This window comes from Equus przewalskii, chromosome 10 (assembly GCF_037783145.1).
Source record: "Equus przewalskii isolate Varuska chromosome 10, EquPr2, whole genome shotgun sequence".
Classification (NCBI taxonomy): domain Eukaryota; kingdom Metazoa; phylum Chordata; class Mammalia; order Perissodactyla; family Equidae; genus Equus; species Equus przewalskii.
In genome coordinates, this window is record NC_091840.1 from 4,386,977 (window position 1) to 4,413,040 (window position 26,064).

Here is a 26,064-nt window from a genome sequence, read left to right on the forward strand (position 1 = left end):
TATATCTATAAATTGCATTTATGGGTTACTACACTAATATATTATTTACATTATAAAACATTCAACAAAAATAGACTCTTTAAAGAACAGATAAAAATATAAATACAAGTTCCCATATTTTCTTCCTGCTGCCCACTTTGGCGTGCCCTGCTGGAGGGCCCACTGAGAGGGGCAGTGGTCACCAGGGGGCAGGAGAGTGGGGTAAGGGGGACCCTGGGGCAGGAGGCGGGTGGCTGCAGGACTGGCCCTGAGGAGGCTCTGGGTGGAGGCGGGGGTGTCAGTGCTAGCGGGATTGACAGGCGGGAACCGGGGCACCGCGTAGCCCAGCGGGACTCATGAGGGACGTCCCGGCCTGAGGGGTGTAGGGCCAGGGGAGCCCGGGCACGGGAATCCGGGGCAGAAGGATCGGGGGCGCGAAGCTCGGGAGTGCGGGAACTGGGGTCCCAGAGAGTCGCCGGGGTTGGGATCCGGGAGCAGCCGCGACAGGTCCTCCACCAGGTGCCACTTCTCCTGGACTTGCTGCAGGGGGAGCCAGCGGCCGGTTACGAGGGGCGCCTCCGGCCACGTGGGGGCGGTGGAGGCCGCAACTGGCCTGGCGCGGGCAGCTCAGCGGTCAGCCGGCCCCGGCCCCGCCCCTCCGGCCCTGCCCCACCACAGACCACGCCCCCAAGCCAGAGACCACGCCCCGTCACTGTTCCGGGTCCGGTCTGACGCCCGGCTCTGGTCCTGCCTAGGGTTAGAGACCACGCCCCCTCCAGAGTCCCGCCCCCAGCCAGAAGCCACGCCCCATTACATCCCGTCCGCATCTCCAGAAGGCCCCATCACGGTCCCGCCCCGGCCCGGTCCGAGACCACGCCTCCACCAAGGTCCCGCCCCCGCCCTCAGCCCAAGGCCACACTCCTAATAAACCCCTGTCTCCAAGCCTCGGGCTATATCCCTAACGTCTGACTCCCGACCTGAGTGAGGCCACGCTTGAGAAGCATGTTCCCTCCTTCCGCCTTCCCCGTTTTTACTGCCAGCCTCAGGCCACACTCCCGGACAGTCTCGCCCGCAGTTGGGAGTCACCCAGCCTGGCGGACACTCACCCACATCAGCTGCTTCCGGAGCCTCTGGATGGCCCTCGCATTGGCGTGGGACTGGGAGACACACACGGTCAGGACAAGGCTTTGGACAGATGGGGATTCAAGGTCAGTCGCCCCTCCCCACTTGCGCCCTCCCCACTCGAGTCTCTTAGAAATGCTTCCTGGGGTCTTCTCTCTGCCTGCCTTCGCAGACACCACTTTCTCTCTCCTCTCCTTCCCTCCCCGGGTCGCTGAGCCCCTCTCCTCGAAATGTCAATAAGTATAACTCAACAGCTGCACTGGGCTTCCAGCGCGTCTGCACCAGGCAGTGTGCCTCCCCTGTGGTCATTTAAGGTGCCTGCTTTACAGGTGAGGCCCCGTGGGGGCTGCCCAGGGGCACAGGAGGAACTGCCAGGCCCATGCTGGAGTGCGCATGGGAGGGAGAACCCCCCTACCAGCTGCCCCCTCCCTTCGCCCCTGTTGTCCTGAGAGGCACCTGAGCAGGATGAGGAGGGGGAAGCTGAAGGCATGGGAGCCGAGGTAGTGGAGGGCACGCTGGCCGAGGGGTGGGAGCCGGAGGGCCACCAGCTGCGGGACCACCTGCCAGGGGGCTGAGTAATTGGTGAAGAGGCCGCAGTCCCAGGAGGAGTGGACGCTGAGGAGAGATGGCCAGAGGGTGGGCGGGGTCAGGGCCCTGGGTGAGGAGCTGCTTGCTCGCCAGCCTCCCGCCCCTCTGCTCCCTCACCTGCTGACCACATAGCCCAGGGGCACAGTGGCCAGGAGCAGGCCCAGGATGAGCACCAGCTGGAAGAAGAAGGTGGAGCTGGAGGCGCGGAATCGCCGAAGGGATGCCGTGGAGTTCCGCAGGAGGGTGTACTGGGAGCAAACAACAACAAGGGGGGGGTGAGCCCCGTTTGCAGATGCCAGGAGTCTGAGGCCCCCGGAGGTGACGGGGGTGGGGGGGGGCGGTGTGAGGCAGGATGTAAGCCCCGCTCTGCTGACAGGTGCACCCCCTGCTCCCTCCCAACCCATGAGCTACCTTCTTGATGTAGAAGGTGAGGAAGATGAAAGCACTGTTGAGCAGTGGCAGCAGAGGGCAGTAGAAGAGGCCCATCCAGGTGACCGTCTGCCCCGCCACAATGTCCAGCACGTTCTTGGGCACCAGGAACTCCTCCCGGCCCAGCCAGGCCCAGAACGGGCCCGAGAATCGCTCCACCAACAGCCTGGGAGAGGGGAGTGTCCAGGTACCCACCACCCGGGAGAAGTGTGTGGACCACGCCAGTCACGGTCACGGACCATCACACACTCACTTGCCGGACGCACACATGTGTAGAACTGCTCACCCTTGGCTGTGACCACTGGCCATCCCCTGACATGCCCAGGCCACCCCCATTCTCCCTGTGGTGTCCCCACATGGCTCACCTCCTAGGTAGGGTGACAAGGAAGGCAAAGGCCACCGTGAGGAGAAAGTTGAAGATGCTCAGCTTGTACAGCTCCTCCCCCACCGAGTTCTCCCAGCACTGGGGCAGAGGAGGGACCTGTCACCACCCACCGTCCCCAGCTGCCCCTCACCTGCCCGTTGTGGGGTCTCTGTGGTACAGGAGCCTTGCCTGCAGTCTGACATGATTGCTAAGTTAAAACCTGTGCCTCGAGGATAACATTTGGGTAGGGAAACTGCCACCCTGCACGGCATCTCGTGTGATGTGAGTGGCGCCTCCTGGAGGTGTGCTGCTGGCTGGGCAGCTCTGCCCACAGGCTCTCAGCAAGGACAGACCCAGAGAGGGACAAGGAGATCAAAGAGCTGGGGCTTTGTGGAGAGGAACAGGAGGGACAGCCCTGATGGTCACCTGGTAGTCGCAGGCGTCGTAGCCGTAGGACTTGCAGCTGGTCTTGTTTCTGCCGATGCACAGCACGGTCTGGCCCAGCGAGAAGGAGAACATTCCCAGGCTGGCCAGCTTCAGCACCACGCACCTGGGGGGTGGGGACTGTGTCAGGGGGCAGAGTCCAGGGACACGGGCACACTCTACCCAGGATCCAGGTGTGCTGATATCTGCCTGAGAGCATGTCTCTCCTGGGCCCAGGCCCCTCCAAATCCAGAGTGCACCCTCCTTCCAGCCTGCTTCATCTGTGGCAATGTTTCCCAAAGTGTGTTCCCTAGAATTCCAGTCTCCAGATGATTCATGGGAAAAGTGTTCTCTTTTAAAGTCAGTTTGGGAAACACTGCACAGTTCAGCCGGCCTCAGCCCACACCTGGCCTGTTGACTCACAGGCATATACGGGCCTTCAGTTTCCTAATTGCAGGTGACGTCTCTTTCTTCCACCACCTGTTCATACCCTAGTCCACTCACGCTGCCTCCTGAATCACACATCGTGCACACGTACTCCTGGTTAATGCATAACCGGGTTGTGCAGGCAGGACGGCCTAACCCGGAGCCATCGCGTGCACATTATATCCAAGCGTGGACTTTGAGTGCTGCCGCGTGGCAGGAGTCCGGCGGGGAACGGCGGTTCTTGTGTTGAGGGAGGCTGGGACAGGGGTGGTAGCGGCTTATTTTTTATCTCTCATCCTTTTGAGCACTTTAAGTTTTTTACCATGTGCTTGTGCTATTAACTATTCAAAAAACAGGTTCAAACCAAGCACGGTCAACCTTGGAGGAAGGCTGCAGGGGCTCCAGACAGCTCCTGCTCCAGGGAAGCAGAAGGAAAGCAGACAGAGCCGAAGGCGGGGGCGGCAGATGGAGAGAGAAGCTGGTGCAGCTCAGTGGGGGGCTCAAAGAGGGGCTGGGGGGTCCAAGGGGGGACCTTAGTCCTGAGGGGGGAGGCAGAGCCGAGCACGGGGCAGAGGAGAGCTCGCCTTTGAACCTGCACCCAGGAGGCATGAGGAGATTGACCTTGGCCAAGGCACTTTGTCCCTGCAAACCTCAGTTTCCTCATCGGTCCGATGGGGATGAGGATGGTGCTGACTTCACAGCTCACATGAGGGTTGTCAGATAAGGGGTGTAAACCCTCAGGCCCTCCCTGCCTTCCTCTCCCTCCAGACGATGTCCCACCTCTCAGTCTCAAGGGGCACACTCACCACATAAGGGTGAGGTTGACCTCAGTGTTGGGAGAGTAGTTTTCCAGCTGGACCAGGAAAACAAACAGCAGGGGACCCAGAAAGTTGACCAGGGCAATGACCCCAGGGGGCAGGTACTGGAGTAGCACAAACAGGGACTCCTGTGGGGAAAAGCAAGGAAGGAGGTGCCGATGCTGGAGGGGCCCCACCAGCTCCCCGATCCCCTACGAGCCCCTCAAGTGTAACTCTGGGACAGGCCCAGCATCCAGAAGCCCACGGGCTATTCCCAGTGGCAGCATGGCTGTCAGGGGCATGTCCACAGGGAGAGCCGGTCTGATCTGGCCGTGACAAATTGCTTTAACCTCTCTGAGCCTCAGTTTCCTCATCTCCAAGGTGGGACCACCCCATCTCCTCCTACAGTTCTGGCCAGGATTAAGTGAATGTATGTCAGTCGCCTGGTACCTCCTTGTTGTCCTGCGAATACTTGGTGGCCCAGAAGATGGCACTGATGGCCCCGACCACCAGGAGCCCGATGAAGATGTTGACCCGCAGGTAGGTGAGCAGGTGGCAGACCCTCTGGGCCCGGGTCTGTTGCTGCTCCAGCAGGAAGCGATGCCCCTCCTCCAGCTCCACCTGTCACGGGGCGGGCCAGAGGCGGTTTAGAGCTGGCCCCCATGGGTCAAGGGGGGCCGCCAGACAGACCCAGGCCCAGGTCAGGGGCGGGGGGAGACAGGCTGCCAGGATCTAGGCAAGGTTGTGGTGACACTGGGGCGGGCAGGGACAAGCTGAGGGTGGCAGTAGGTTTTATCTAGATTCCCCCTCGCTCCCTTGCACTGTGCAGGTGAGCGCTCACAACCAAACACCAGCACAGCCCCTGCCTCCAGCTATAACACCCTGTGCACGTGTGACATATACATGGTCACAAATGCTCTCACACTCATTCACTCACACACACCTCACACTCATGCATGCCCTCGCACGCACCTTGAACTCATTGCTGATCTCGTGCTTCTTGATGGTGGACGCTTCCTCTCCCTGGATGCAGAAGTCCCAGGAGGAGAAGACCTTGGCACTGAGAGGTGACCTGTACTCCTGGCCCAGGAACAGCTTCTGTGGCAGCCCTTTCACCATCCTGGAGGGGCGGGAGGCCAGGGCCCGTGAGGGAGGTGCATCTCCCGTCCTGGCTGGGCTCCGGGTCTGGGTGGGAAGCCCCTGGCAGCCCCAGGAGCAGGCTTTGGCCTCGGCCTGGGTGGGGGGTGGGCATCCAGGGGCGGTGGTGCCTGACCCTGAAGTCTGCAGCTGGGGACACAGAGTTTGGTCCCTGGAACCACTGATGAGTCTTACTGAACAGGGGCCAGGGCCTTCCTGATGACCTGGGGGTGCCATGCCAAGGGAGGGTGATCAGGGAAGACCCCCTGGGAGGAGGCAGAGGCGTGGGGCCCCCCCCTCACCGCTGGAGAGTCCCACAGAAGCAGAGGAGCAGGGAGGCCAGCGGGCTCAGGAGGTAGGCCAGGCGGATGCTGTATGCTGAGCTGCTCTCAGGCCCCGCCCGGTACGTGCCATAAAAGAGATAGGTGTTGTTGAAGGCCTGGGGATGTGGATGATGACACCTGAGCGAGAGTCTGTGCCAGGCTGTGTGCTAAATGCTTTCCCTGTATTAATTCATTAACTCTTACAATGACCCCATCAGGTAGGGAGTAAGAGTATCCCCATTTCACAGAGGTTCAGAGGGGTTAGGCAACTTGCCCAAGGCCACACAGCTTTGAGGAAGAGCCAGGACTGGAATACTGGAGCCTGCAGGGTAACTACTCATGGCTTCCAGGGATGAAGGTGGGGTGGTGCGTGTCCCAGAGGCCTGGACACTTCTCCCCTCTCATCCCCTGCACCCCCACCCCAGCTGGGCTCTGAGGGCAGTGGGCCTGGGCTGTGCACAGTGGCCTCAGCCTCTCTCTGACCCCATCACTGGCATGGCCATTGTAAGACCGTCCACCTGGACGCCAAAATGTCTTTGGAGGCGTAGGGATCCTCTTGGACTAGGGTCCCCTGAGACCAATTCTCTGGGTTCCCCAGCCCCCTGGTCCTTAGGAGACCCACTCACCCTGCCAGTTAAAACATTCCAAAGTTGATTGTGAAACCTGGGAACACCAGTCTGGGGCTGGTGGCCACTGGAGCACTGGAGGGCTGTCGAGGAGGGAGAGGGGGCCAATACAGAAGGGTCCCCAAGGCATAGGCGAGGCTCTGCCCCTACCCGCTCCAGAGTCCCCAGCCGCCGGGAGGCCTGAGCAGAGCCCTGGGGATGTCAGGAGGTGTGCCATGCAAAAGGCGCAGGCAGGGAGAGTCCCAGGGCGGGACCCAAGCAGGAGGATGCCCAGGGTCAGGACACAGAGGGTCAGGCAACACTCGGAGCCCTGGACCCGCCCCCAGGGTGCAGGTGGGCTCCCGGGCACTACTCCCTCCGTGGGCCAAGCACTCACTGAAGTTAAGGGGGGGGCCTGGGTCAGGGGGGCGCAGCCAGACCAGGGGCAGCAGGACGAAGCCACCGGTCAGAAGCAGAGTCAGCAGGTTGAGCAGCAGCAGGAAGCGAAGGAAGGTGAAGTAGGACTGGATTCCGGTGCCAAAGAGGCCTATTGGGAGAACAGCAGGTGGGTCAGGGAGGCACCGAGCCAGGGACCCCGCTAGGAATCCGAGGGCTGTGGGATGTGAAGGCTACGGGCTGTGGGTGACCAGTCTCACGGGGACCTCGGTTTAGTTGCCGCGGTGGGAGGCCTCAGCAGCAGTATCTCTGACGGCCACCAGGGGGTGCTGCCACCCGCCAAGATTGGGCCGTGGGTCCAGGAGCAGAGGCGGATGTGTGAGGATGGGGGGTTGGGTGGTGCGGACCGAGACCGACAATGGCAAGCGGGATGATGCCCTCCTCCCGTTTCTTAACTGGACACTGAGACTGCAGCGAGGGGAGGTGGGGGTTGGGGTGCAGGTCCTACCCCCGATCTCGTAGAGAGCCCCCTCCCAGAGCCCAAAGCCCCGGGCCAGCCTCTGCGCCGCCTCCCTCAGGCGTCCTCCCGCCGTCCGCCGCCGGCGCCGCCACCGCTGCCAGCACGAGGTCTTCACCCCCTCGGGCTCCCGCAGCTGCCTGGGGTGGGGTGGGGATGGAGGCGCCCCTGTGTCACCCACCGTGCCCCCTCGGCCAGGCCGAGCTGCGCCATGGGCCGAGGGAGTCTTCCCACTGCGGGTGATTTCCACGCCCCCACCCAACAGGTGCCTCTTCGCGGTGCCTCCCCCACCCCCACCGCTCGGCCTCGGCCGTGTCCTGGGCCCCGGGCACCCACCGGATGAAGCGCTTGTCCACCATGGCGTAGGGCAGCGCCCGCACGGGCTCCCGCGAGGAGCAGAGCCGCTCCATCTCCTGCTCCCACAGCTCCTCGCCCACCGGCTCGGGTTCTGGCTCCCCGGAGACCCGCTCCGAACATACCGACAGCTGGGGCAGCATCTCTGGAGGCGGGCAGGGGGTGGTGTTGCAGGCGCCGGGCTGGGACCCCCGCTTCCCAGGAGAGATGTGGGGCGCCTGTTGGGCGAGCCTCAAGTTCTTGGCTCTGGCAAGCCCAGACTTGAAGGCAAAGAATCCTGTTGGAGGAGATTTGGGCTCAGTCCCCATCCACCTCTAAAGCAACACAGGGCCAGGGGCCTCAGTTTCCCCATTTGTCAAATGGAGAGAAAGGTCCAAAGGGCACGGAAGGATGGGACTGTCACAGACAAAGCCAAGGCCAGGGGTGGCCCCAGATAAGCGCGGGGGTTTTGGGGGGAGGTCCGGGGCAAGGCCTGCTTCAGGACACCCTCACCTGCTACCTGTGGCCGCAGGCCTTTCCCGTCACCCTTTGGCCGGAGACAATTCCGGCTCTCTCCACGTGCTGATCTCCCTTTGGGGAGACGTCCCTGCACCAAAACTGGGCATCCTGCAGCACCCCGGATCCGGACGTGCTGGGACCTCCTTCTGTCTTCTGTGTTGTGGTCCAGCCCCCAGGACTGGGTCTGCCTTGGTCCCCCATGGACCCCAGGTGAGGAGGCGTGGCCACAGCCCCAGCCGTGGGAAAGGGACGAAAGGACCCCTCTGCAGCGGCTCTCCCTCCCTCCCACCACGGCCCCCAGCAGTCCCTCGGCCGCAATTCTCTCTCCCACCCCCTCACGATCCGCCTCCTCCCCCCACCCTGCACCCATCTCACCTGGGGACAAGAGATCAAGGCCCCTTAGAAGCCCCCTCCTCGGACCGGCTCCCGCGCCGCCAGGCGGGGCAGTGAGGGAGCCGAGCCGAGGGGAGGGGTCACATGACAGGAACCCCAGCTCCCCCCGCCGTCTCCTCCCCGCCACCCCTTTGCCCCCCTCCGGCAGTTTCCTCATCGCTCCACTGAGGCCGGCACTTCCTGGGCGCGCGGGGCGCAGGCGGGCAGGTGAGAGGCGCGCTCGGACTCCTGGCGGCGGAGCCTGGGACGCGCTGCGCGGGGGTCGCGCGCTGCCTCCTCGCGTGGGGCGGGGGCGACCGCGCCGGCGTCGGGCCGGCTCCTTCGGCTGCCGCCTTCCCGGCCCCCGGGGCCGCGCTGTGGCCGTTCCGACCGAGCCGGCGCTGCTCCTGCGCGCTCGCCCTGGCCCGCTCCCCTCCCCTCCGGCCTGGGGGGCGGCAGCCTGACGCGGGCAGGGCTGGGGGCGCAGGGGTCCGGCTCCTAATCGGCCAGTTGCCCCGGCTTGGCAGGACGGGCGCGATAGTGGTTGGCTTCATCACATCGGGCTGAGTTATTTCTCAACTTCCCGCCTCTGCCGTTGGCGCCGAGGCCAAGGCGCCGGGCTAGCACCCGGCCTTTAGTGCTCACTCAGAAATCCACTCCATTCATGACTTGCTCAGGCCAAGGTCATCTTGGCCATTTTTCTCTCCTGGGATCCCCTGGGCACCCCGTGCTCCTGCTCTTCCTCCTTGCTCCCTCTCCACCAACTTTAGGGCCGGCTCATTTCATAGCTGAGCTCCGATGGCTTGTCTGCTTCCCCGCCTGGCTCCCCAGTTGGTTTCCAAGCCTCTCCTCTATGCCAGGCCCCTTGCTGGGCGCGGGTGCTGGGCACACAGTGGGCTCAGAGAGTGGGAAGGCAGAGAGCAGTCAGTAGGAAGTGGCAAGTGCTCCAACAGGATTCAAGCCGGGAGGGCTCCCCAGAGGAGGAGACCTTCCAGTTGGGCCTGGGGTCATGTGAGTGCAACTCAGCTGGGGCATGGGTGTGTGTGGGGGGCAGTGGGCGGAGGGGCCTGGGCTGAGCAGGCCTGGGTCTCCACCCCCAGGTGCCCGTGCCAGGATCCAGCCTGAGCTAACCCCCTTGGGAAGCACGCTGGCAGCCGCACAGGCCCCACCCTGGCCCACCTCTGGCCAGCCCAGGCCCTGGACCTCTTCCCTGGAGCCGCGTTAGGTCTCTTCATTCGGGCATCCTGGCTTTGCCCACCCGTTCTGCCCTCTAGGGGCCCTCTCCTTCCTTTCCCCCTGCCTGCCTCTCCAGGCCTCTCCCGCCCAGGAGTGTCCCCCACCGCCGTCCACATCCCAGCCCTTTTCTCAAATCCGCGCAGCCTCTCCTGTAGCCTCTTGGTCGGAGTTCTCGGTGGAGCTCCCAGGTAGGCAAGACTCAGGCCCTGGCGGGTGACACGAGGCTGATGAACCCCTCAGCCCCCATGTCCTCAGCTGTGAACTAGGACACAGCGCCTGCCTCCCTGGCTTGTGGGGAATACCAGAGAAAACAGCACTGGGGACGGTCACAAAGTGTCAGTCCTCCCGGAGCCTGCCCCCTCCTCCCCACCCAGCACACAGGAAGCGCCCTGCACTCTGGTCAGGAACAGCAGAAGCCACGCCCACGTCGGAGGGGGAGACACCCCCGGCCTGCAGCCGGCTCGGGAGTTTGTCACAGGAGGCTGTGCGGGAGGAAGGGGTTACCCAATGGGCCTCACAAGGCGCCTATCAGTGGGGCTTTGCAGCATTGTGTTATTTGGATAATTGCCCCGGGAAGAGGGCGAGTCTGGAATTACTATCCCCATTTGAAACCTGGGGAAACTAAGTCCTACAGGAATTGGGAACTTCAAGCAGAGGTTGGGATCCACCCAGACGCTTGGCCGCCTGTACCCTGCTCCAGCCTCAGGGTGGGGTGCGAGGAGGGGTCGGAAGTTGGTTGGGACAGGGCGCAGCCGCCCGGGCCGAGCCGGGTCACGTGACTCCGGAGGCCCGCCGCCACGTGGGCCGGGCCGGGCGGTGCAGCTCCCTCTGGTCCCGCCAGGCCTGTGACGGTCAGAGGTCGCCCCCTGGGCCCTCGATCACTCCGTCCCCCTCACCCCGCCGTCCCTCCCCCAGGTGGTGGAGCCCAGACCGTGTTTGCTGGCGGACAGGTGAGCCGCTCGTGGACGCGCAGGGCCGCTCCTCTCCGGCACCTTCCAGGTACGCGGCCTGGATCGGTGCTGCGTCCGGGCGGAGGCAGACCCCGGGCTTGGGGGCGGCGCCCTGGTCCTCCCAACCCCAGCTCTTCCCCTGCGGCCGGGCGGCTCCACCCCCTCCGAATTCCTTGGGGTCTGGGGCCACTGGGCAGTGAGTTCCCTCCCAGCTTCTCCCGGATCTCCCGGGGTTTGACTCTCCCCAGAGGGGCGGGGGCGGGGTAACGCAGCCCCCAGGCCACACCATCCGCTGGGGGCACCAGGGAGAGGCCGGTGGTGTGTGCCCGGAACCGGGATGGGGAAAGGTAGGGGGTGGGGGAGGCCGGTCGCCCAGGCCGGTACAACTGGCTGGAAGTGGGGGAGTGGGAGCCTGACAGGGCAGGGGTCAGGGGCTCCTGGAGTTGCGGCTGCCCCTGGGCTGCAGGTCGTCCTGGGCAGCAGCGGCTCCTGGAGGCATCGCTGCCGGCTGGAGTGGGGTTCCTGGAAATGGGCCCCACCCTGTCCCTCCCCACCTGGCTCAGGGCTCAGGAATGGTGCTCCCCGGAAACTCCTACGGACCTGCCCGAACCTGGGGTAGGGTGCCCGGGCGCTTGGTACAAGCCGGGCGGAAGTCCTTGGTGCCAGTGCCCAGGTGAACTCCCATCCCCGGGGAAGGCAGCCTGGGCCCCAGGCCAAAGCCTCTGAGCCCGGCTCACCTCGTCCTGCTCCCATCCCCACACCCACTCCCTGCCTGGTGGAGAAGGGGTGGGTGGGGAGGCCTGTGGGTCCCAGCATGGGAGGGTGTGTCTATGCAGGAAGGGGTTCCTGCTCCAGCGACTGGATTAGGGGGCACGCTGTCAGCCCCACCTCCAGCTGCTTTCCCATTGCAGGCCAAGTGGGGGCCCTCTGACCCATCTCTCCCCACGCTGTGCTCCGGCTGGAGGGAGGGGGAAGGGGCTGGGATTGTATGGGGCCTGGACTCAGGGGCTGGACCTCCTGCACGAGCCTAAGTGAGGGGTCCGTCTGGGGGCAGCCCTAGTGGCACCTGCTCTGTCTGCACACCTGAGCTTTGCTGGAGGAAGCCCCCTTGGGCTGAGCCAGTGGCTGAGTTCCTGGGAGTGAGGGTGGGGAGGAGGGCACAGGGCAGGGGAGAGCTGGGCCGCAGCCTGCGGGACTCCGCTGCTGGTTGGCACTTGTTACCTCCGCCCCACTCCCGCGGGGTGAAGAGCCCAGACAAGGCCGCCCTGGTTCCAGTTGTCCCGGGTGACGGCAGAGCCTTCTGCCTGGACAAAGGCAGCTTGTTTAATGCCCGGCCCCCTCCCCCCAGCCAGCTGGCCTGGCCCGCCCTTGGGGTGATGGAATGGAGGGGAGCTGTTCTCCTGAGAACCGTCGCCCTTGCAGCCCCCCGCATGACCTGGAGTGATCGCTGTGTGTGTGTGTGTGAGGGGGGCTGCTGGGGGGGGACACAGTGGCCTGGGGCTGGGGGCGGGTGAGGGCTAGCTGTCTGCAGGGCAGGATTTCCTGTGAGAGGAAATGCTGTGGGTTTCGGGGTGGGCAGGGAGATGTCAGAGCTGCCCTGACCGTTCTCACCGGGAGGGTGGCGGCCCTGGGGGACACACCCCCTTCCCATTTCCCAGGGACTGGTGCCATTGAGGAAACCGATGGGGAACTGCCCAGACCCCACTCCCTTCCTTCCTCTCTCCCTCCGCCCATTCTAGCATGAGGTTTATTTGAGGCCACCCATGTGACCATGTGTTGGCGACGGATGGGGGCAGGGTGGGGGCTCAGCTAGCTTCCCACGGCCCCCAGGGAGCAGGCAGTTGGTGGGGTGGGCAGGCGCTGGAGGCCAGCCTGGGTGCCACGCTCCATCTCTCCTCAGATGGGCTTCTGGAGGCTTCGGAGGCTGTGCCCGGGCTCTGAGCGGCCCTAGGTCTGCAGGCTGGCTGGGCGTGGGCCGCAGACATGGCCCAGCCGCCAGCCTTTGTCTTCAACGTCCCGGAGACCCCAGAGGACCAGGGGTAAGTGCTGGGGGGCTGGGGGGCTGTGGGGCTGGGATGTGTCACTTGCAGGCAGAGGCCGTTTGGACCACTGCCGGATAGAAGGGGCAGGCTACTGGGGAGAGGGCTGGGTCAGCCCCAGCCTGAATTCCCACCCCCCGTTCTCACCCCGGCAGCCAGGACCCCAGCCCCTATGATGAGAGCGAAGTGCACGACTCCTTCCACCAGCTCATTCAGGAGCAGAGCCTGCGGGCGGCTGAGGAGGGTCTGGAATTACGGGTCCTCCCCCAGAGGGAGCCGGGGCCCGAAACCCTGGGGGCCTCAGGTGAGCCTGCCTGGCCGCCCTGTGTGGTGCCGAGGGGTGCGGGCCTCCCCCACCTCTTGGGATGGCCGTCCCAGCAGTCTGTAGGCCGGGGTGGGGGGTGGGGAGGTGGGGAAGATTGCTGACCAGCAGGCTCTCCAGAACTTCTGGACATGTCTTTCTGCTTTGTAGGCAGTGGCCACCAGGCCCTCCTGGGGCCCGAGGGTGTCCCTGACTACAGCACGGCCACGCTCCGCATCTTGGCCAGCATGCCCAGTCGCACCATTGGTGAGTGAGACCCCAGCCCCTGGGCTGGGCCGGGGTTCCAGGCAGGGGTCTGTGTGCCTCAGAGCCAGGCCCTTTCGGCTCCCGCCCCACCCGTCTGCTGCCGGGAGGCCCGGCGCAGCCCCCTGCAGCCTCGCTGGGTTCTAAAAATGACTCCAGAGTCGTCACAGGGATAAAAATAGGCTCTTGGGAACCCAGTGGCATCTGAGGTCCCTTATAAAGAGACTTTACGGGCTCCTGGGGAGGGGGCTGCCTCTGCATCCACATGAGGGATGGGGAGGGGAGGCCCAGCCCTGCCCACCCTTACCGCCACGTCCACAGGCCGCAGCCGAGGCGCCATCCTCTCCCAGTACTACAACCGCACGGTGAGGCTGCGGCGCAGGGGCAGCCGGCCCCCTCTGGGGGGTGTGGGGCGCTCCGCCCGGCCCAGCCTCCGCCTCTACGACCTGGAGCTGGACCCCACGGCCTTCCAGGAGGAGGGTGAGTGAGTGAGGGGGGTCAGAGCCTCGGTGGGGAGGGGGTCAGGCTGGTTGGGGTGAGGGACCAGGAACACCGACCCAGGCTCCCCTCGCCCAGCAGGCTGCCTGAAGGCCCCCAACTGTGAGGTCCCTTTGCAGGGGTGGGGTCCCTGCCACTGGGGCAGAGAAGTGGGGCCTTTCAGACTGCGCAGGGTCTGGCCCACGACAGCAGGCCCACACGCTCCACAGCCTCTGTCGAGCGCTTGCAGTGTTGCAGATGCTGGTCTCGTCTTTGGGATGTGATGGTGGTAAGCAGGCCCCATCCAGCTCTCATGCAGCTTATGGTCTGCCCAGTGAAACAGATGGGAACCAAATAAACGGATAAGCGAGTGATTAAAGCTCAGATGCAGGCAATTGAGGAAAGGCACACAGCAGGAGAGCATCGTGGAACCATCTAGACTAGAAGGATTCAGGGAGGCTTCCTGGAGGATGTGACACTGGGGCAGAGAGGGCATGTGCAAAGGCACTGAGGTCAGAGGCCCTGGCCTGTCTGAGCCACGTGGAGGCCAGTGCACCAGGGCTGGGGAACGAGGGAGACTGGTCATCTCGGGGCTCGGTCTCACAGCTAGTCTTCCCCCAGGTGATCTCTGGTGTTCAGGTTCCCAGAAGCTCCGGCACTTTCTTGGGGCCCCACCTGTTTCCTCCCTCAGTTTACCTCAGGCCCCCAAATAGGGGGTGATGGAGCAGTGTGGGTGGCACAAGCTCTGGGGTCAGAATGAATACCGGTTGCACTGTGCAAACAGGGCCAGGTGTCGGCATTCTGAGTGTCATCTCCTTTTTTTCCCAAAGATTGGCCTGGAGCTAACATGTGTTGCCAATCTTCTCTCTTTTTTTTCTTCTCTCCAAAGCCCCCCAGTACACAGTTGTGTATTCTAGTTGTGGGTCCTTCTAGTTCTGTCATGTGGGATGCCGCCTCAGCGTGGCTTGGTGAGCGGTGCCAGGTCTGTGCCCAGGATCTGAACCAGCAAGCCCTGGGCCACGGAAGCAGAGTGTACGACCGTAACCACTCGGCCACGGGGCTGGCCCCTGAGTGTCATTTCTTATCTGTAAAGTTGGGGTTGGAAAATGTAGAAGCCCCTCTCAGGGCAGTTGTGAAGATGAGAGGAGGTGGGGAGGGGGCGTCCCCGGGCCCCAGGGGAGGTGGAGCGGGACGGCGGTGGGGTTGGGACTCTCCTGCTGCTGAGCGGGGCTGGGGAGGCTCAGGTGCCCTGGGGGTCAGGATGATGCCAGTGCGGACCAGGAGGAGAGTTCGGGTCGAGGGAGGGGGCTTTGGGCTGGGCCTTGGAGGACACTGGGAGCTCGACAGAGGGGAGAGGGCACTCCGGGCTCTGGGGCAGACGTGGCAGAGCGAGGACGTCCAGCGCTGGTGTGAGACAGGCGGGCAGGGTGGCGTCTGGCATCTATGGTCCAGGCAGAGCGGAGCCATCGGGCCTGCAGGGCGGGCAGAGGCCTGTGTGGGGTGGGCAGCAGGGGCAGAGGCCCATCCAGGGTCATGGCCACAGGGGCGGGAGTGGGGAGGGACGCTTTGGGGAACTGACAGGACTCCCTCGTTCTCCTCCTGCAGAGAAGCGGACTCTCCTGGTGAAGGAGCTTCAGGGCCTGACAGTGACCCAGCGGGACCACATGCTCCGCGGGATGCCCTTGAGTCTGGCTGAGAAACGCTCCCTGCGGTCAGTGCCTGTGGCCTTGGGCGGCCCCCAGACCCACTTCCTTGGCTGGGCTGGGTGGTGGGCGAGAAGGGCCCGAGCCTGTGGCAGGTATTCCCCGGCGGGGTGCTGGGCCATCCCCAGACCAGGCCCTGATGCCGCCTCTGCCCCCAGGGAGGAGAGCTGGACCCAGAGCGGGAAGCAGAGGGGCCCGCAGGGCCGTCGAGGGCTCCTGCCCTGCTGTAGCCGGCTCCGATATGCCTGTGGCCTGGTAGGAGCCCCCTGGGCCGGCTTCCAGGCCTCCGTCCGGGGTGGGCCGGGGCAGCGGGCGGGCAGGGGCAGCCACTCTCCTTTCTTCCACTGTCCCGCTGTGGGGTCTCCCAGCCATCAGCCTAGCTCCAGTGCCGTGGATGACCCCTGCCCTCCGCTGCCCCCTGCACCTCCAAGCTGGGCGCCCGGGCTCTTTGCGCAGAGCTGGCCGGCTCCCCTTGGGGCCTCGCCTGCAGGACCTTTTGCCCTGTCCCCACAGGCCTTGCACAGCCTGGGGCTGGCGCTGCTCTCAGCGCTGCAGGCCCTGACGCCGTGGCGCTACGCCCTGAAGCAGATCGGGGGCCAGTTCGGCTCTAGCGTGCTGTCCTACTTCCTCTTCCTCAAGACCCTGCTGGCCTTCAACGCCCTCCTGCTGCTGCCGCTGCTGGCCTTCATCGTGGGCGTGCAGGCCGCCTTCCCGCCAGCCCCCGCGGGCTCTGTCCCCACCTTCACGGGCCTGGAGCTCCTCACTGGTGGGGTGAGGGCTGGCAGGGGCAGGGGCAGGGGCTTTGGGCTGGTGGGTACACGCCCTGGTCACAGCTTCCCCCAGGGACCCCCCGCCTCCCCGAGTGCTGTGACTCCAGGTGTCCAGCCAGCTCTCCTCAGTCCTCTTGTCCTGATTTCAGTGGGGTCTGGGAAGCCCCAGGATGGCCTTGGTCCTTTGTCCACTTCTGCATTCTCGCTGCCCCTGCCCTCGCCCTTCTCCTGCTCTGCCTTTCTCCTTGCCCTGCCCTCGTGGGTGTGCTGCCTCTGCCTCGTGAAGCCTGAGGGTGGTCAGGTGTGGGGAGCGGGGAGAGTCCCTGCCTCAGCCGGGCCTCCTCCCTGCAGGGCCGCTTCTCCCACTCCGTCATGTACTACGGCTACTACAGTAATACCACGCTGAACCAGCTGTGTGGCCCCCCACTGGATGGCAGCCAGTGCACCCCTGAGGCGGGGGGCCTGCCCTACAACATGCCCCTGGCTTACCTCTTCACCATGGGCATGTCCTTCTTTATCACCTGCATCACCCTGGTGTACAGGTAAAGGCCCTTTACCATATGCCCCTGGCTCTGAGCACCACTGATCCATCCATCCATCCTTTCATCTGGCTACCCATTCATCTATCAGTCCCTCCATCCATCCATCCATCCATCCATCCATATCCAACCATCCATCCATTAACCCATTCATCCAACTACCCATTCATCCATCAGTCTATCCATCCTTCCATTCACCCATCCACCCAAGGATATTTCCTCCCTTCCTTCCATCTACCTACACGTTAATCTATCCACCCATCCACCCCACAAACATTTGCTGTGCTTGGCTCAGAGCAGGAAGGTAAATGAGCATATTCCCTGTCCTTGAGGAGCTTGCTATCTAGGGGAGAAGAGAGACCAATGAGGAGGCCAGGAAAATCCAGGAGTTATGGAGCATTGCAGGAGTCAGGCTGGCTTCTCAGGGGAAGTGGCACTTGCCCCAGAGGGGGAGATTAAATAAAAGTGGGCAGGGAAGGAACAGAGGAAGGTGTTTTGGTTATCAGAAGAGGCAGTGCAAAGGCCCTGAGGTGAGCCAGTATCTTCTCCACCCAAGTCTGGGTAGGAGGCAGCCAACTATGTCAGTGGGGCGTGGAGCCTGACCCCTCTTCCAGCCACTCATAGCTGGTGGGCACTGTATTGGACAGGGCTGATCAGGAGTGGCCGGCGGTCCACACCAGGAGGCGGGCTGGAGGTGGGCAGGGGCCGTGGTGGGAGGCCCATCCAGTGCTGGGAGGGCTCCTCCGTGTGGATGGTGGGCTTTGGCTGCAGGGAGTGTCCCGTCTGTCTTCTCCCCGGCCTCTGCGCCCCTCATCACCCGCTGCCTGGCTCTGCTCCTCCCAGCATGTCCCGCTCTTTTGGGGAGAGCTACCGGGTGGGCAGCACCTCGGGGGTCCACGCCATCACCGTTTTCTGCTCCTGGGACTACAAGGTGACTCAGAAATGGCCCTCGCGTCTGCAGCAGGACAACATCCGAACCCAGCTGAAGGTGAGCTGCGTGGGGACCTGTGGCCCTGCCACCCGCCCCGTGTCCCTGGGACACCAGCCCCAGGCTGCACACTTCCCGCAGGTGGGGCCACCTCTCGCCTGCAAGCGAGTGTAAGCGCCCACGGCCCTGGACCCCGTGGGAGCCCACGGGAACGGAAGCCTCCGCTCACAGCGGGTTTGGGTGGGTGTGCGTGCTCTGGGCGGGCTTTGATGTCGGCCTGTCCTCCATCCTGTGGGGACTCAGGTGTCTGTCCACCCTTACCCCAGGCTGGAGGACCAGGGGCCGACGCTGTGGTGGGAGAGGGTTAGCTTTGCTCTCAGGGCCTCTCCGGGAGTCCCTGTGTCCTCTGGTGCCCAGCAGGCAGAGGGCGGTGGGGCTGCTGCTGGCACGCGCTCCTGGCTCCCCACAGTAGCTACAAGTGAGGAGACTGAGGCACAGCAGTTCAGTCTTTTGCCCAAGGCCACAGGGCTCGAGGGTTGCTGACCTGGGCCATTTGGAAAGTTCTCTGTGTTTCTGGGGTTTCATGCTGCAGGATTTGCGTTGGGGAGCTCATGGCTTTGACCTGGCTAATGGGCCTTCATTGCCCTCAGGAAGCTCCCCGGGTTGACGGGGAGGCGAGGTGCTCTTTGCACCTTGAGGCTCCTGGTCAGTTGGGGGGTACCCACCTGCACTGCAGGCAGGATGGCTCAGGAGGCAGGGCTGGTGGGGGAGGGAGGAGGAGGCGGGTGGGAGAGGTGGGGGCAGGCCTTGGGAGGCAACAGGAGCCCGGGTGGGAGTAGGTGGACACAGCAGGGGGCCGGTGGGCATCAGGGGCAGGGCGCAGCCTTGACGCCACGTTTTGTGTTCTCTCTGTGCTTGGAGACAGGGCCTTAGTGGAGGGAGGGACGGGTGGGGGAGTTGGGGGTGAGCGGGTGGCGACCCCTCGGTCCCTCCAAGCCTGCCTGGGTGTGCACTCCGTGTCCCTGTGTGCGTCGTGCGTGTGTCTGCACTTCTCTCTGTGTGTGTCTACGCCGTGGACTGAGTGATGGGCTCGCTGTCGCCGCAGGAGCTGCTGGCTGAGTGGCAGCTGCAGCAGGGCCCACGGAGCGTGTGGGGGCGCCTGCGGCAGGTGGCTATCCTGGGGTTCGTGTGGCTGCTGTGCCTGGGGACCACGCTGGGCTGCACTTTGGCCGTCTACGCCTTCTCTGAGCTCATGATCAAGGTGCGGGGAGGGAGTGGGCAGCCCCTGGGGGCTCTGGCTGGGACTGGGAGCCCGCCCAGGGCCCTGTGTGACCCGTGGGATGTCCTGCCTGTCCCCTCCATCTGTCTCGCGTTCTCCCCTCCTCGCCTTTTATTTTCTCGTTTTCTTTGGGTTTCTCTTTTCTTTTTCCGACACCTGTGCCCCTTCTTCCTGTGTGGTTTGAACACGAGGCCCGGGGTGGAGGGTATCTTGGGGGAGGGAGGTGCTGCCCGCCAGTTCCCACCCCCTCCTTCCGCCCTCTGCACCCCGCCCCGGGGGGAGCCCATCAGTGGACCTGGCCCCGTTGATGGGGCGTCTGTGGTGACCACTGCCCCTCGCCCTGCCCTCGTAGAACCCAGTGTCTGCTGAGCGGGAGTGGGAGCTGCTGGCCCTGCCCCTGGTGGTCTGCCTCCTCAACCTGGGGGCCCCCTACCTGTACCGTGGCCTGGCCGCCCTGGAGCGGCACGACTCCCCCATACTGGAGGTATACGTGGCCATCTGCAGGTGTGTGACCCGGTGGGGCAGGTGGGCCTTCCTGGGCCAAGGCCTCTGTCTCCCAGGTGCCCCTCCCTCGGCCTCCACACCTCTCGTCCTCTGCAGGAACCTCATCCTAAAGATGGTCATCCTAGGGATTCTTTGCTACCATTGGCTGGGCCGCAGGGTGGGCGCCCTGAAGGGCCAGGTGACGGTGGGCCCGGGCGGTGCGGGGGGAGGCGTCTGGGCCCCTCAGGAGGGGCTGCCCTGGTCCCAGGGGCAGGGGTGGAGGAAGCAGCCCCTCGCAGCAGCCCTGCACGCCAGCCCTCACCTGGCTTTATCTGGGCTGGTGGAGAAGCAGATTGGAGGCCCCCAGGTGGGCTGGGGGGAGCAGGGGGGTGGGGGCAGCGGGGACTAAGGCCCCGTCTGTCTCAGTGCTGGGAGAACTTCGTGGGCCAGGAGCTGTACCGGCTCATGGTGATGGACTTCGTCTTCACGCTGCTGGACACGCTTTTCGGGGAGCTGGTGTGGAGGTGAGGCCCCCCTCCCCCCACCCCTCCGTGAGCATGGGTCCCTGCCCTCGTCACCTGGGCTCCCATCCTCGGAAGGGCTCAGAGCATCCTCACCTGCATGCTGGGAGGGGTCACCTGGGAGGTCCTCAGGCCCCTGAAGTGCAGGACCTGACCTCCCAGATGGGGGTCAGAAATCTCCACCCACAGTGGGCTGGGGCTCTTTTGCAAAAGATGGTTAAACTGAGAAAAACACCTGCGAGACAGGATGTAGCCTATTTTTAGGTCGGAAAGGAAAACAGCTTTCAAAATGATGTGTATAGCCGTAGTCTTGGTCTTGTGCAGAGAAAAGAGGGTCGGAATGGAGAGGTAGAAAGTGGGGGGACATTTTCAAAACGCCACGGCAGCAGCTGTGGGGGCCAGCGCTGTGGGGGTTTTTATCTCCTTCTTTTTGTGTTTTGTTCGAGAACATATAAATTTATGATAATAAAAAATAAGATTTTCAAAAAGCAGTGAAACGTTTGATGCCGACTGTGTCTACACCTGGCTGTGTCTGTAGGTGCTCAGAACAAGGACCCAGATGAAGTCTAGAACCCCCCAGGGTGGGGACCCCGGGCCTTGCTGAGGGGCGGGCAGGGACGCCAGCTCCTCGTGCCGGTGCCCCGGCTGGGTGCCTGTCTTCCGGGGGCACTGGGGTTGGTCTTGGGGGGGGGCCCTCCTGTGTGACCGTCAGGGCTTCCTCTGCCCCAGGTTCATCTCTGAGAAGCAGCGTAAGAAGCGGGGGAAGCCAGAGTTCGACATTGCCCGCAATGTTCTAGAACTGATTTACGGGCAGACGCTGACCTGGTGAGCGTCTTCCACTTGCCTCACGCTTTCCCCGGCCCGGCGAGGGCTGAGCCCCTTTCCCCCTCGGCCCTTGGCAAGGCCCAACCCTGGGATCCTGGAGTGGCCCGGGCCCTGAGTGCTCGCCTCCCAGGAGACTCGGTCTGCGCCCGCCACTCTGCCTGTGCCCTCCCCAGGGTCCTGAACCCAGCCTGGCCCAGAGGCCTTTTAGCCGTGGGAGCAGCCCAGGGGTCGTGACTCCACCCTCTGGACTGCAGCCCCTCCTCTCGCCCCTCCCCAGGCTGGGGGTCCTCTTCTCGCCCCTCCTCCCCGCCATGCAGATCATGAAGCTGCTGGTCCTCTTCTATGTCAAGAAGGTAAAGGTGGCGCTGGGACCCCCGGGGGTGTCGGGGCCTTGCGAGCGAGCGCGTGCAGCCAGGGGGCTGTTGGGCTGGCAGACATGAGCTGGGACTTGGGACCTCTCCCCTGACCCAAGTGGTACAGGCCTGGCAGCCCGGGGCCACCCACTGGGGTCAGTCCCACATCCCCAGGGGACCAGCTGACCCCCTTCCCCTGGCATCACTGTCCTTGAGGTGATGCCCAGCCTGTCTGGGGCCGTGGTCGTTAGCGGGTGCCCGTGTGTGCTGGGCTGGGGCTGAGGGCTGGGAGGCTGGGAGGCGCGCTGAGCCTCAGGTCCTCCTGGCCGTGGGAAGGACCCTGGCCCTCGGTCCTCGGGTGGGGGCGAGGGGGAGCGAGCTCCGTGGTTAAGAGTCGGGTTCCCCTCCTCGCTGGCCCTCTGTTTCCTCATCTGTGCAATGGGGACAGTGCTCCTGGGGGCAGGCTCAGGCGATGTTTATAAAGCACGGGGTGTGGTGTCTGGCCCGGCAGAGACCTCAGTCACTGGAGGTGGCTGTCAGTGCCGCCCGGCCCACAGGATCCTGGAGGTTGGCCTTCGGGCTCTTTCCAGCCGGTGCTCAGGGTCCCAGAGTGTCCATCTCTCTGCGGGGCTGCCGTGGCTGTGGCGGGGATGGGGGCGAGCCTTGCTGTGTCCTGGGGTCTTGGCTTGGCCGCCTGGACACACGGCCCCCTCCCATCCCCCCGGGAGGCCCCGAGGGCCTGGGGGGCGGCAGGGCGGTGGCAGAGCGCAGCCTTTGTCCTCAGACGAGCCTGATGGCCAACTGCAGGGCGCCCCGCAGGCCCTGGCTGGCTTCCCACATGAGCACCGTCTTCGTGTCGCTGCTCTGCTTCCCCTCCTTCCTGGGCGCTGCCGTCTTCCTCTGCTACGCCATCTGGCAGTGAGTGGTGCCCGCCTTTGGGGCGCGGGGGCTGGAGTCGCCCCAGGACTTGGGGAGGTGCTGTGTGGAGGAGCCTGGGGGCTGTGGTTGGGGGCCGTGGCTCGGGGTGATGTGGAGCTCACCTTTGTCCGGGCTGAGGGTTCAAGCTGCCCTCCTCCCCCAGGGTGAGGCCCTCGAGCATCTGCGGCCCCTTCCGGACCCTGGACACCATGTATGAGGCGGGCAAGGTGTGGGTGCGCCACCTGGAGAAGGCGGGCCCCAGGGTCTCCTGGCTGCCCTGGATCCACCGGTACCTGGTGGAGAACACCTTCCCCATCTACCTGGTGTCGGCTCTGCTGCTGTGAGTGGGGGACGGGGGGCGTCAGAGGACCGGCCCGGCGCACGCCCCTCCCCGCCCCTGGCTGCCGCGGGGTCGAGCCTGACCGCCGTCTTGTCTCCGCAGGGCTGTGATCTACCTCAACATCCAGGTGGTGAAGGGCCAGCGCAAGGTCATCTGCCTCCTCAAGGAGCAGATCAGCAACGTGAGTCCCCCTCCCACCTCCACCCTAGCTCCCCCGCCCCACCCCCCATGGACCTGGGCTGTTGAAAGCGTTCGTTTGCCAAACCCGTCGTCTTGATCGCTGTGCGTAGTTTGTATTAAGCGGAGATGCAGACACGAGGCAGCTGGGGGTCCCGTCTGCAAAGCCCCAGCGGGGACGAGGGCTCCGGCGGATCTGACTGCGACCACAGTTGAGAACAGGCGTTTTAGGGTGTGCGGCCCTGCGTGGGCGCAGACAGTCTCTGTGGGGGTCTTTGAGAAGCTGGAAATGGCTGCTGGATGTCCTGGGGGACCCGTGTTGGTGCATGGACCCTGTTCAGTGCCCTCATTTTGCAAACAAGCGGAATCGGGTTGAAAGCGGCTGGGACTGAAGCGTGTCTGTCAAGCACGTGGCGGTCTGTGGGGACCGAGCCGGGGTGATGGGGGCCTGCAGGCCCAGGGTGCTCCTGCCACCCCGGCTGCTGAGCCCAGCCTGAGAGGAGCCCGGCCTGGTCCCTCCTTCGGGACTCGGTTACTGGGCCTCCCATCACGTTGAAAACCAGATCCTGCCCTGTCGAGCCTGGCTCACCTGGCCTGGCGTTTGCCCCTTCACCCGGTCGCGTGCTGCCCGGGGCTGGGCTGGCTGCGCAGGGGGACCTGCCACCGCAGTGCGTGGTGGGCTCTGAGCGCGCCCCTGGGGCCTGCCATCATTCTCCCACCGCCATTTTCTTCTTGTTTTTTCTGGTTTCCTTTTCCTCCTGCGTTCTTCACTTGTGCACTTAATGCTTGAGCCCACTTTGGGGCCGGTGGGTGCCTGTGTCCCCAGGCGTTCACTGCAGGGCTGGGCGGCAGCTCCTCTGCGGCACTGTGCTGATGCTGTGTTACAAAGGACTCGGGGCTCGGGCGCGGGGTGTGGGCAGGCGGGCCCTGCTGCTGGCCACCTGGGGCAGGGCCGCTCCCGCTTTTACGGGGTTATCGATAACGCGGTGCAGCTGACCCAGCTGCCCTGGCTCACACGGTGCGTCTTGCAGAGCTCACAGCGGCCGGAGCTCAGGGCCGGGCGTTCTGGCAGAGCTGGCGGCCTGGCCACAGCTGGTGGAGGCGGCTTTCTGCCAGCGGCCCTACTGGGTGGGCTGGGGTCTGGGGCACCGGGAATGCATCCTGACGAGACTGCTCTTTTCTCTTTGCGAGGACTCCCTGCAGGGAGGCTGATCTGGCGGGGGGCGGGGGGGGGGGAGGAGGGAGGGGTGCTGGTGGCTGCTGAGATCCGTGCTGCGGAGGGGCCCCAGGGCCCAGGCTCAAAGCGTGGTGTGCTTTCGCATTCAGTTGTCGAAAGAGCCCTGAGTTGGCCAGTCCTGGCTCCAGACGTCAGCGTCCTAATCACAGAACTGAACGTGCCACGTTACGTGGCACAAGGGGATAAGGGTTGCAGATGGCATTTTTGCTCATCAGCTGACCTTGAGACCGGGTGGTGATCTTGGACTGTCCAGGTGGGCACAGTGTAATCACAAGGTCCTTAAAAATGGAAGAGAGAGGTGGGAGAGTCAGCGTCAGAGAAAGATGTGAGAAAGCCCCAACCGGCCACTGCAGGCTTTGCAGATGGGAGATGGCCCTGAGCCACGGGATGAGGGTGAACTCCAGAGCGCGAAAAGGCAGGAAAGATTCTCCAGAAGGAACCAGCCATGCTGACACCTTGATTTTAGCCACGAGACCCATTTTGGACTTTAGACCTCCAGATCTGAAAGGTGATGAATTTGTGTTGTTTTAAGCTGCTAAGTTTGTGGTACTTGGTTAGAGCAACAATAGAAAACCCCGTGACAGACATTCTGATCCTCCTTTTATAGGTGGTGACTCTGAGGTCAGAGAGGAGGTAATTTGCCCAAGGCAGAATTAGTGAGTGGCAGGGCCAGTTGTAAATCGAGTCAGGCTGGCTCTGTGGTCCACGCTGTGCAGCTCCTCACATTTCCCTTTTTACCTTGGCCGCTAGGATGCTTCGATCTCTCTCGTGCTCTCTCTCTCTATGCCCCCTCCTTGGCTCTTGGTTTTTCCTCATCCTTATTTTGGTGCCTCTTTCCCCCTTCTTTAAACTTTTTGTGCTTGTGATGTTGAATACTCCTTGTGAGCTCCCTCAAGGGCAGTCTGGAACAGATGGACGGACAACTTCGGTTCTCTCACCTTTTGCGTTCTGGCCTTTTTAGGAAGGGGAAGACAAAATCTTCTTAATCAACAAGCTTCACTCTGTCTACGAGGGGAAGGAGAGGAGCAGGTGAGGGGCCTTGGAGGGGTCGGGGCCACTCTGCGCAGGAGTGTGGAGGGGAGAGGGACCAGGCACTGGACAGGGAGGGACATGGTGTGGAGCTGGGGGGTGGGGAGGGAAGTGGCTGCAGGCTCCCTGGGTGGCCCTCCCAGAGTCCCTGGGAGCCTCTCGCGACCCCCTGCCCGCTCGCCCCCACTTTCCTCCTCAGGTGTGTGGGGCTTTTGGGGGAGGAGGCAACCTGTTCAGTTTGGTGAGAGGAACAGGGCAATGAGAGCCTGTGGGTGGGGAGGTCGAGCGGGGCCCTCATGCCCTTCCCTCCTCTTCTCTCTGCCTCTCCCCTTTCTTTACAAGTCGGGGGTGCCTGCCACAAAGGTGGGGGGAACACCCCCAAATGCTGTGTCTCGGCCTTGGGTGGCCACGGGTGGGGCCGGGGTTGCTGCTGCGGCCCCACGTCTCACCCTTCATTTGTTACCTGTGGTTCAGCCCAGGGAAAGGGAGATGAGTTCAGACAGCTTCCTGCTGCCTGGACAGACAGACACACGGGAATACACAGCCCCCCCAACACTCCCCCCGGCCAGGTGGGCAGGCTGAGGTCTGCAGAGACCCCGGGGCTCCTCCGCAGGCAGGAGCCCCCTTAAACAAATGCATCAGAGGGGATCCGAGCCTTTGCCCAGCCCCTCCCACTTCTCTCTAGAGCCTTCTTTACCCTCTGAGGCCGAATGCAGCCCCTGAAGAAGGCTGCTGGGTGTCTGGCCCACCAGGTTGGAGGGACCGCAGCCACCCCTGGCTGACTTCCCTTTGTGGCAGGGTTGGGAGAGCCCAGGAGGCCGAGGTGCCCCCAACATTGCCTGCAGATGAGCGGGACGCCCGGTAGGACAGCGATGTGTCTGGCAGCCCTGTGTCTGCTCACAGCTCGGCCTGCACCCTGTGTCACCCTCCGTCCCCACGGCCCTGCAGGCAGAGATGCTGGCCCGAGACTGCACTGGTCCCTCTGGCTGACCCCGCTTGGACACAGGAGGGTGACAGGACTCTGTGGCCATCTGAGGCTGGGGCTGGAGGGTGGGTGAATGGGACCCTGCCCTGCCCAGACTCTATTTATTCTGATTAAACATGTTTTGCAAAATGGGTTTGTCTCTTGGGAGCCTGGGCCTGCCCTGGGGTGCGCAGGGCCTTGCCCCTGGGACCACAGCCTGCCTCCCGCTGCCCCGTGGGTGACCTCCCGGCCGAGGTCGTGGGAACCTCAGCCTCCTGCACAGGCAGCTCCTTCAGTTCCTCCTTCTGGCTCTTGAAGGCACCTCTCCCTGGAGACCACACCAGGGCCCGCAGCCTTCCTCTCAGTAGTCACGGATGCACTTTTGGATGGACGAACGTGAA

General features: G+C 63.8%; 2 protein-coding genes and 1 long non-coding RNA gene across 54 annotated transcripts; 2 read left to right on the forward strand and 1 right to left on the reverse strand.

Annotated features, from left to right (window-relative positions):
* Positions 1-8,732, reverse strand: TMC8 (transmembrane channel like 8). Of its 2 annotated transcripts, none has more exons than XM_070559862.1 (16): positions 8,334-8,732; positions 7,443-7,737; positions 7,098-7,246; positions 6,591-6,740; positions 6,215-6,297; positions 5,568-5,704; positions 5,101-5,248; positions 4,579-4,749; positions 4,138-4,277; positions 2,909-3,032; positions 2,484-2,581; positions 2,101-2,284; positions 1,807-1,937; positions 1,558-1,716; positions 1,086-1,164; positions 1-519 (listed from the first exon to the last, which is right to left on the reverse strand). In XM_070559862.1, the coding sequence occupies exons 1-16, from the start codon at positions 8,506-8,508 to the stop codon at positions 334-336; spliced, it is 2,409 nt and encodes an 802-aa protein (XP_070415963.1). In that variant the 5' UTR covers positions 8,509-8,732; the 3' UTR covers positions 1-333. The 2 variants fall into 2 exon arrangements, with proteins under 2 accessions (XP_070415963.1, XP_070415962.1); XM_070559861.1 differs by having other exon boundaries at positions 7,953-8,709.
* On the forward strand, positions 866-5,286 carry LOC139073815 (uncharacterized). Of its 2 annotated transcripts, none has more exons than XR_011522859.1 (3): positions 866-1,187; positions 4,537-4,668; positions 5,162-5,286. It is a non-coding gene; the product is annotated as an uncharacterized lncRNA (long non-coding RNA). The 2 variants fall into 2 exon arrangements; XR_011522858.1 differs by having other exon boundaries at positions 914-1,187; positions 4,510-4,668.
* Positions 8,450-25,813, forward strand: TMC6 (transmembrane channel like 6). 50 transcript variants are annotated; one of them, XR_011522854.1, is made up of 23 exons: positions 8,515-8,558; positions 10,482-10,565; positions 11,080-11,189; positions 12,417-12,555; positions 12,711-12,859; positions 13,028-13,123; positions 13,442-13,600; positions 15,203-15,308; positions 15,459-15,555; positions 15,814-16,071; positions 16,422-16,612; positions 17,453-17,597; positions 18,643-18,798; positions 19,169-19,320; positions 19,417-19,498; positions 19,726-19,823; positions 20,550-20,645; positions 20,923-20,998; positions 21,818-21,916; positions 22,080-22,256; positions 22,359-22,437; positions 24,632-24,699; positions 25,498-25,813. XR_011522854.1 is itself a non-coding variant. In XM_070559844.1 (23 exons), the coding sequence occupies exons 4-23, from the start codon at positions 12,500-12,502 to the stop codon at positions 25,562-25,564; spliced, it is 2,442 nt and encodes an 813-aa protein (XP_070415945.1). In that variant the 5' UTR covers positions 8,874-9,341; positions 9,431-9,754; positions 10,482-10,565; positions 12,417-12,499; the 3' UTR covers positions 25,565-25,813. The 50 variants fall into 50 exon arrangements, 39 of the variants coding, with proteins under 39 accessions (XP_070415950.1, XP_070415926.1, XP_070415933.1 ...); XM_070559844.1 differs by lacking the exons at positions 8,515-8,558; positions 11,080-11,189 and adding exons at positions 8,874-9,341; positions 9,431-9,754 and having other exon boundaries at positions 21,783-21,916; XM_070559849.1 differs by lacking the exon at positions 11,080-11,189 and having other exon boundaries at positions 8,450-8,558; positions 10,482-10,516; positions 21,783-21,916.
* Positions 25,814-26,064: the final 251 nt, after the last annotated feature.

Bases quoted from the DNA above. Each gene is read 5' to 3' on its own strand.
- TMC6 (XM_070559825.1), top strand. From the start codon at position 12,500: ATGGCCCAGCCGCCAGCCTTTGTCTTCAACGTCCCGGAGACCCCAGAG. The intron at 12,860-12,997 runs GTGAGCCTGCCT...CAGGCTCTCCAG, and splicing joins CGAAACCCTGGGGGCCTCAG to AACTTCTGGACATGTCTTTC. The intron at 15,309-15,458 runs GTCAGTGCCTGT...CTCTGCCCCCAG, and splicing joins GCTGAGAAACGCTCCCTGCG to GGAGGAGAGCTGGACCCAGA.
- TMC8 (XM_070559861.1), bottom strand. From the start codon at position 8,508: ATGAGGAAACTGCCGGAGGGGGGCAAAGGGGTGGCGGGGAGGAGACGG. The intron at 4,750-5,100 runs GTGCGTGCGAGG...GCCCCGTGACAG, and splicing joins AGATCAGCAATGAGTTCAAG to GTGGAGCTGGAGGAGGGGCA. The intron at 2,285-2,483 runs GTGAGCCATGTG...CCCCTCTCCCAG, and splicing joins CTTGTCACCCTACCTAGGAG to GCTGTTGGTGGAGCGATTCT.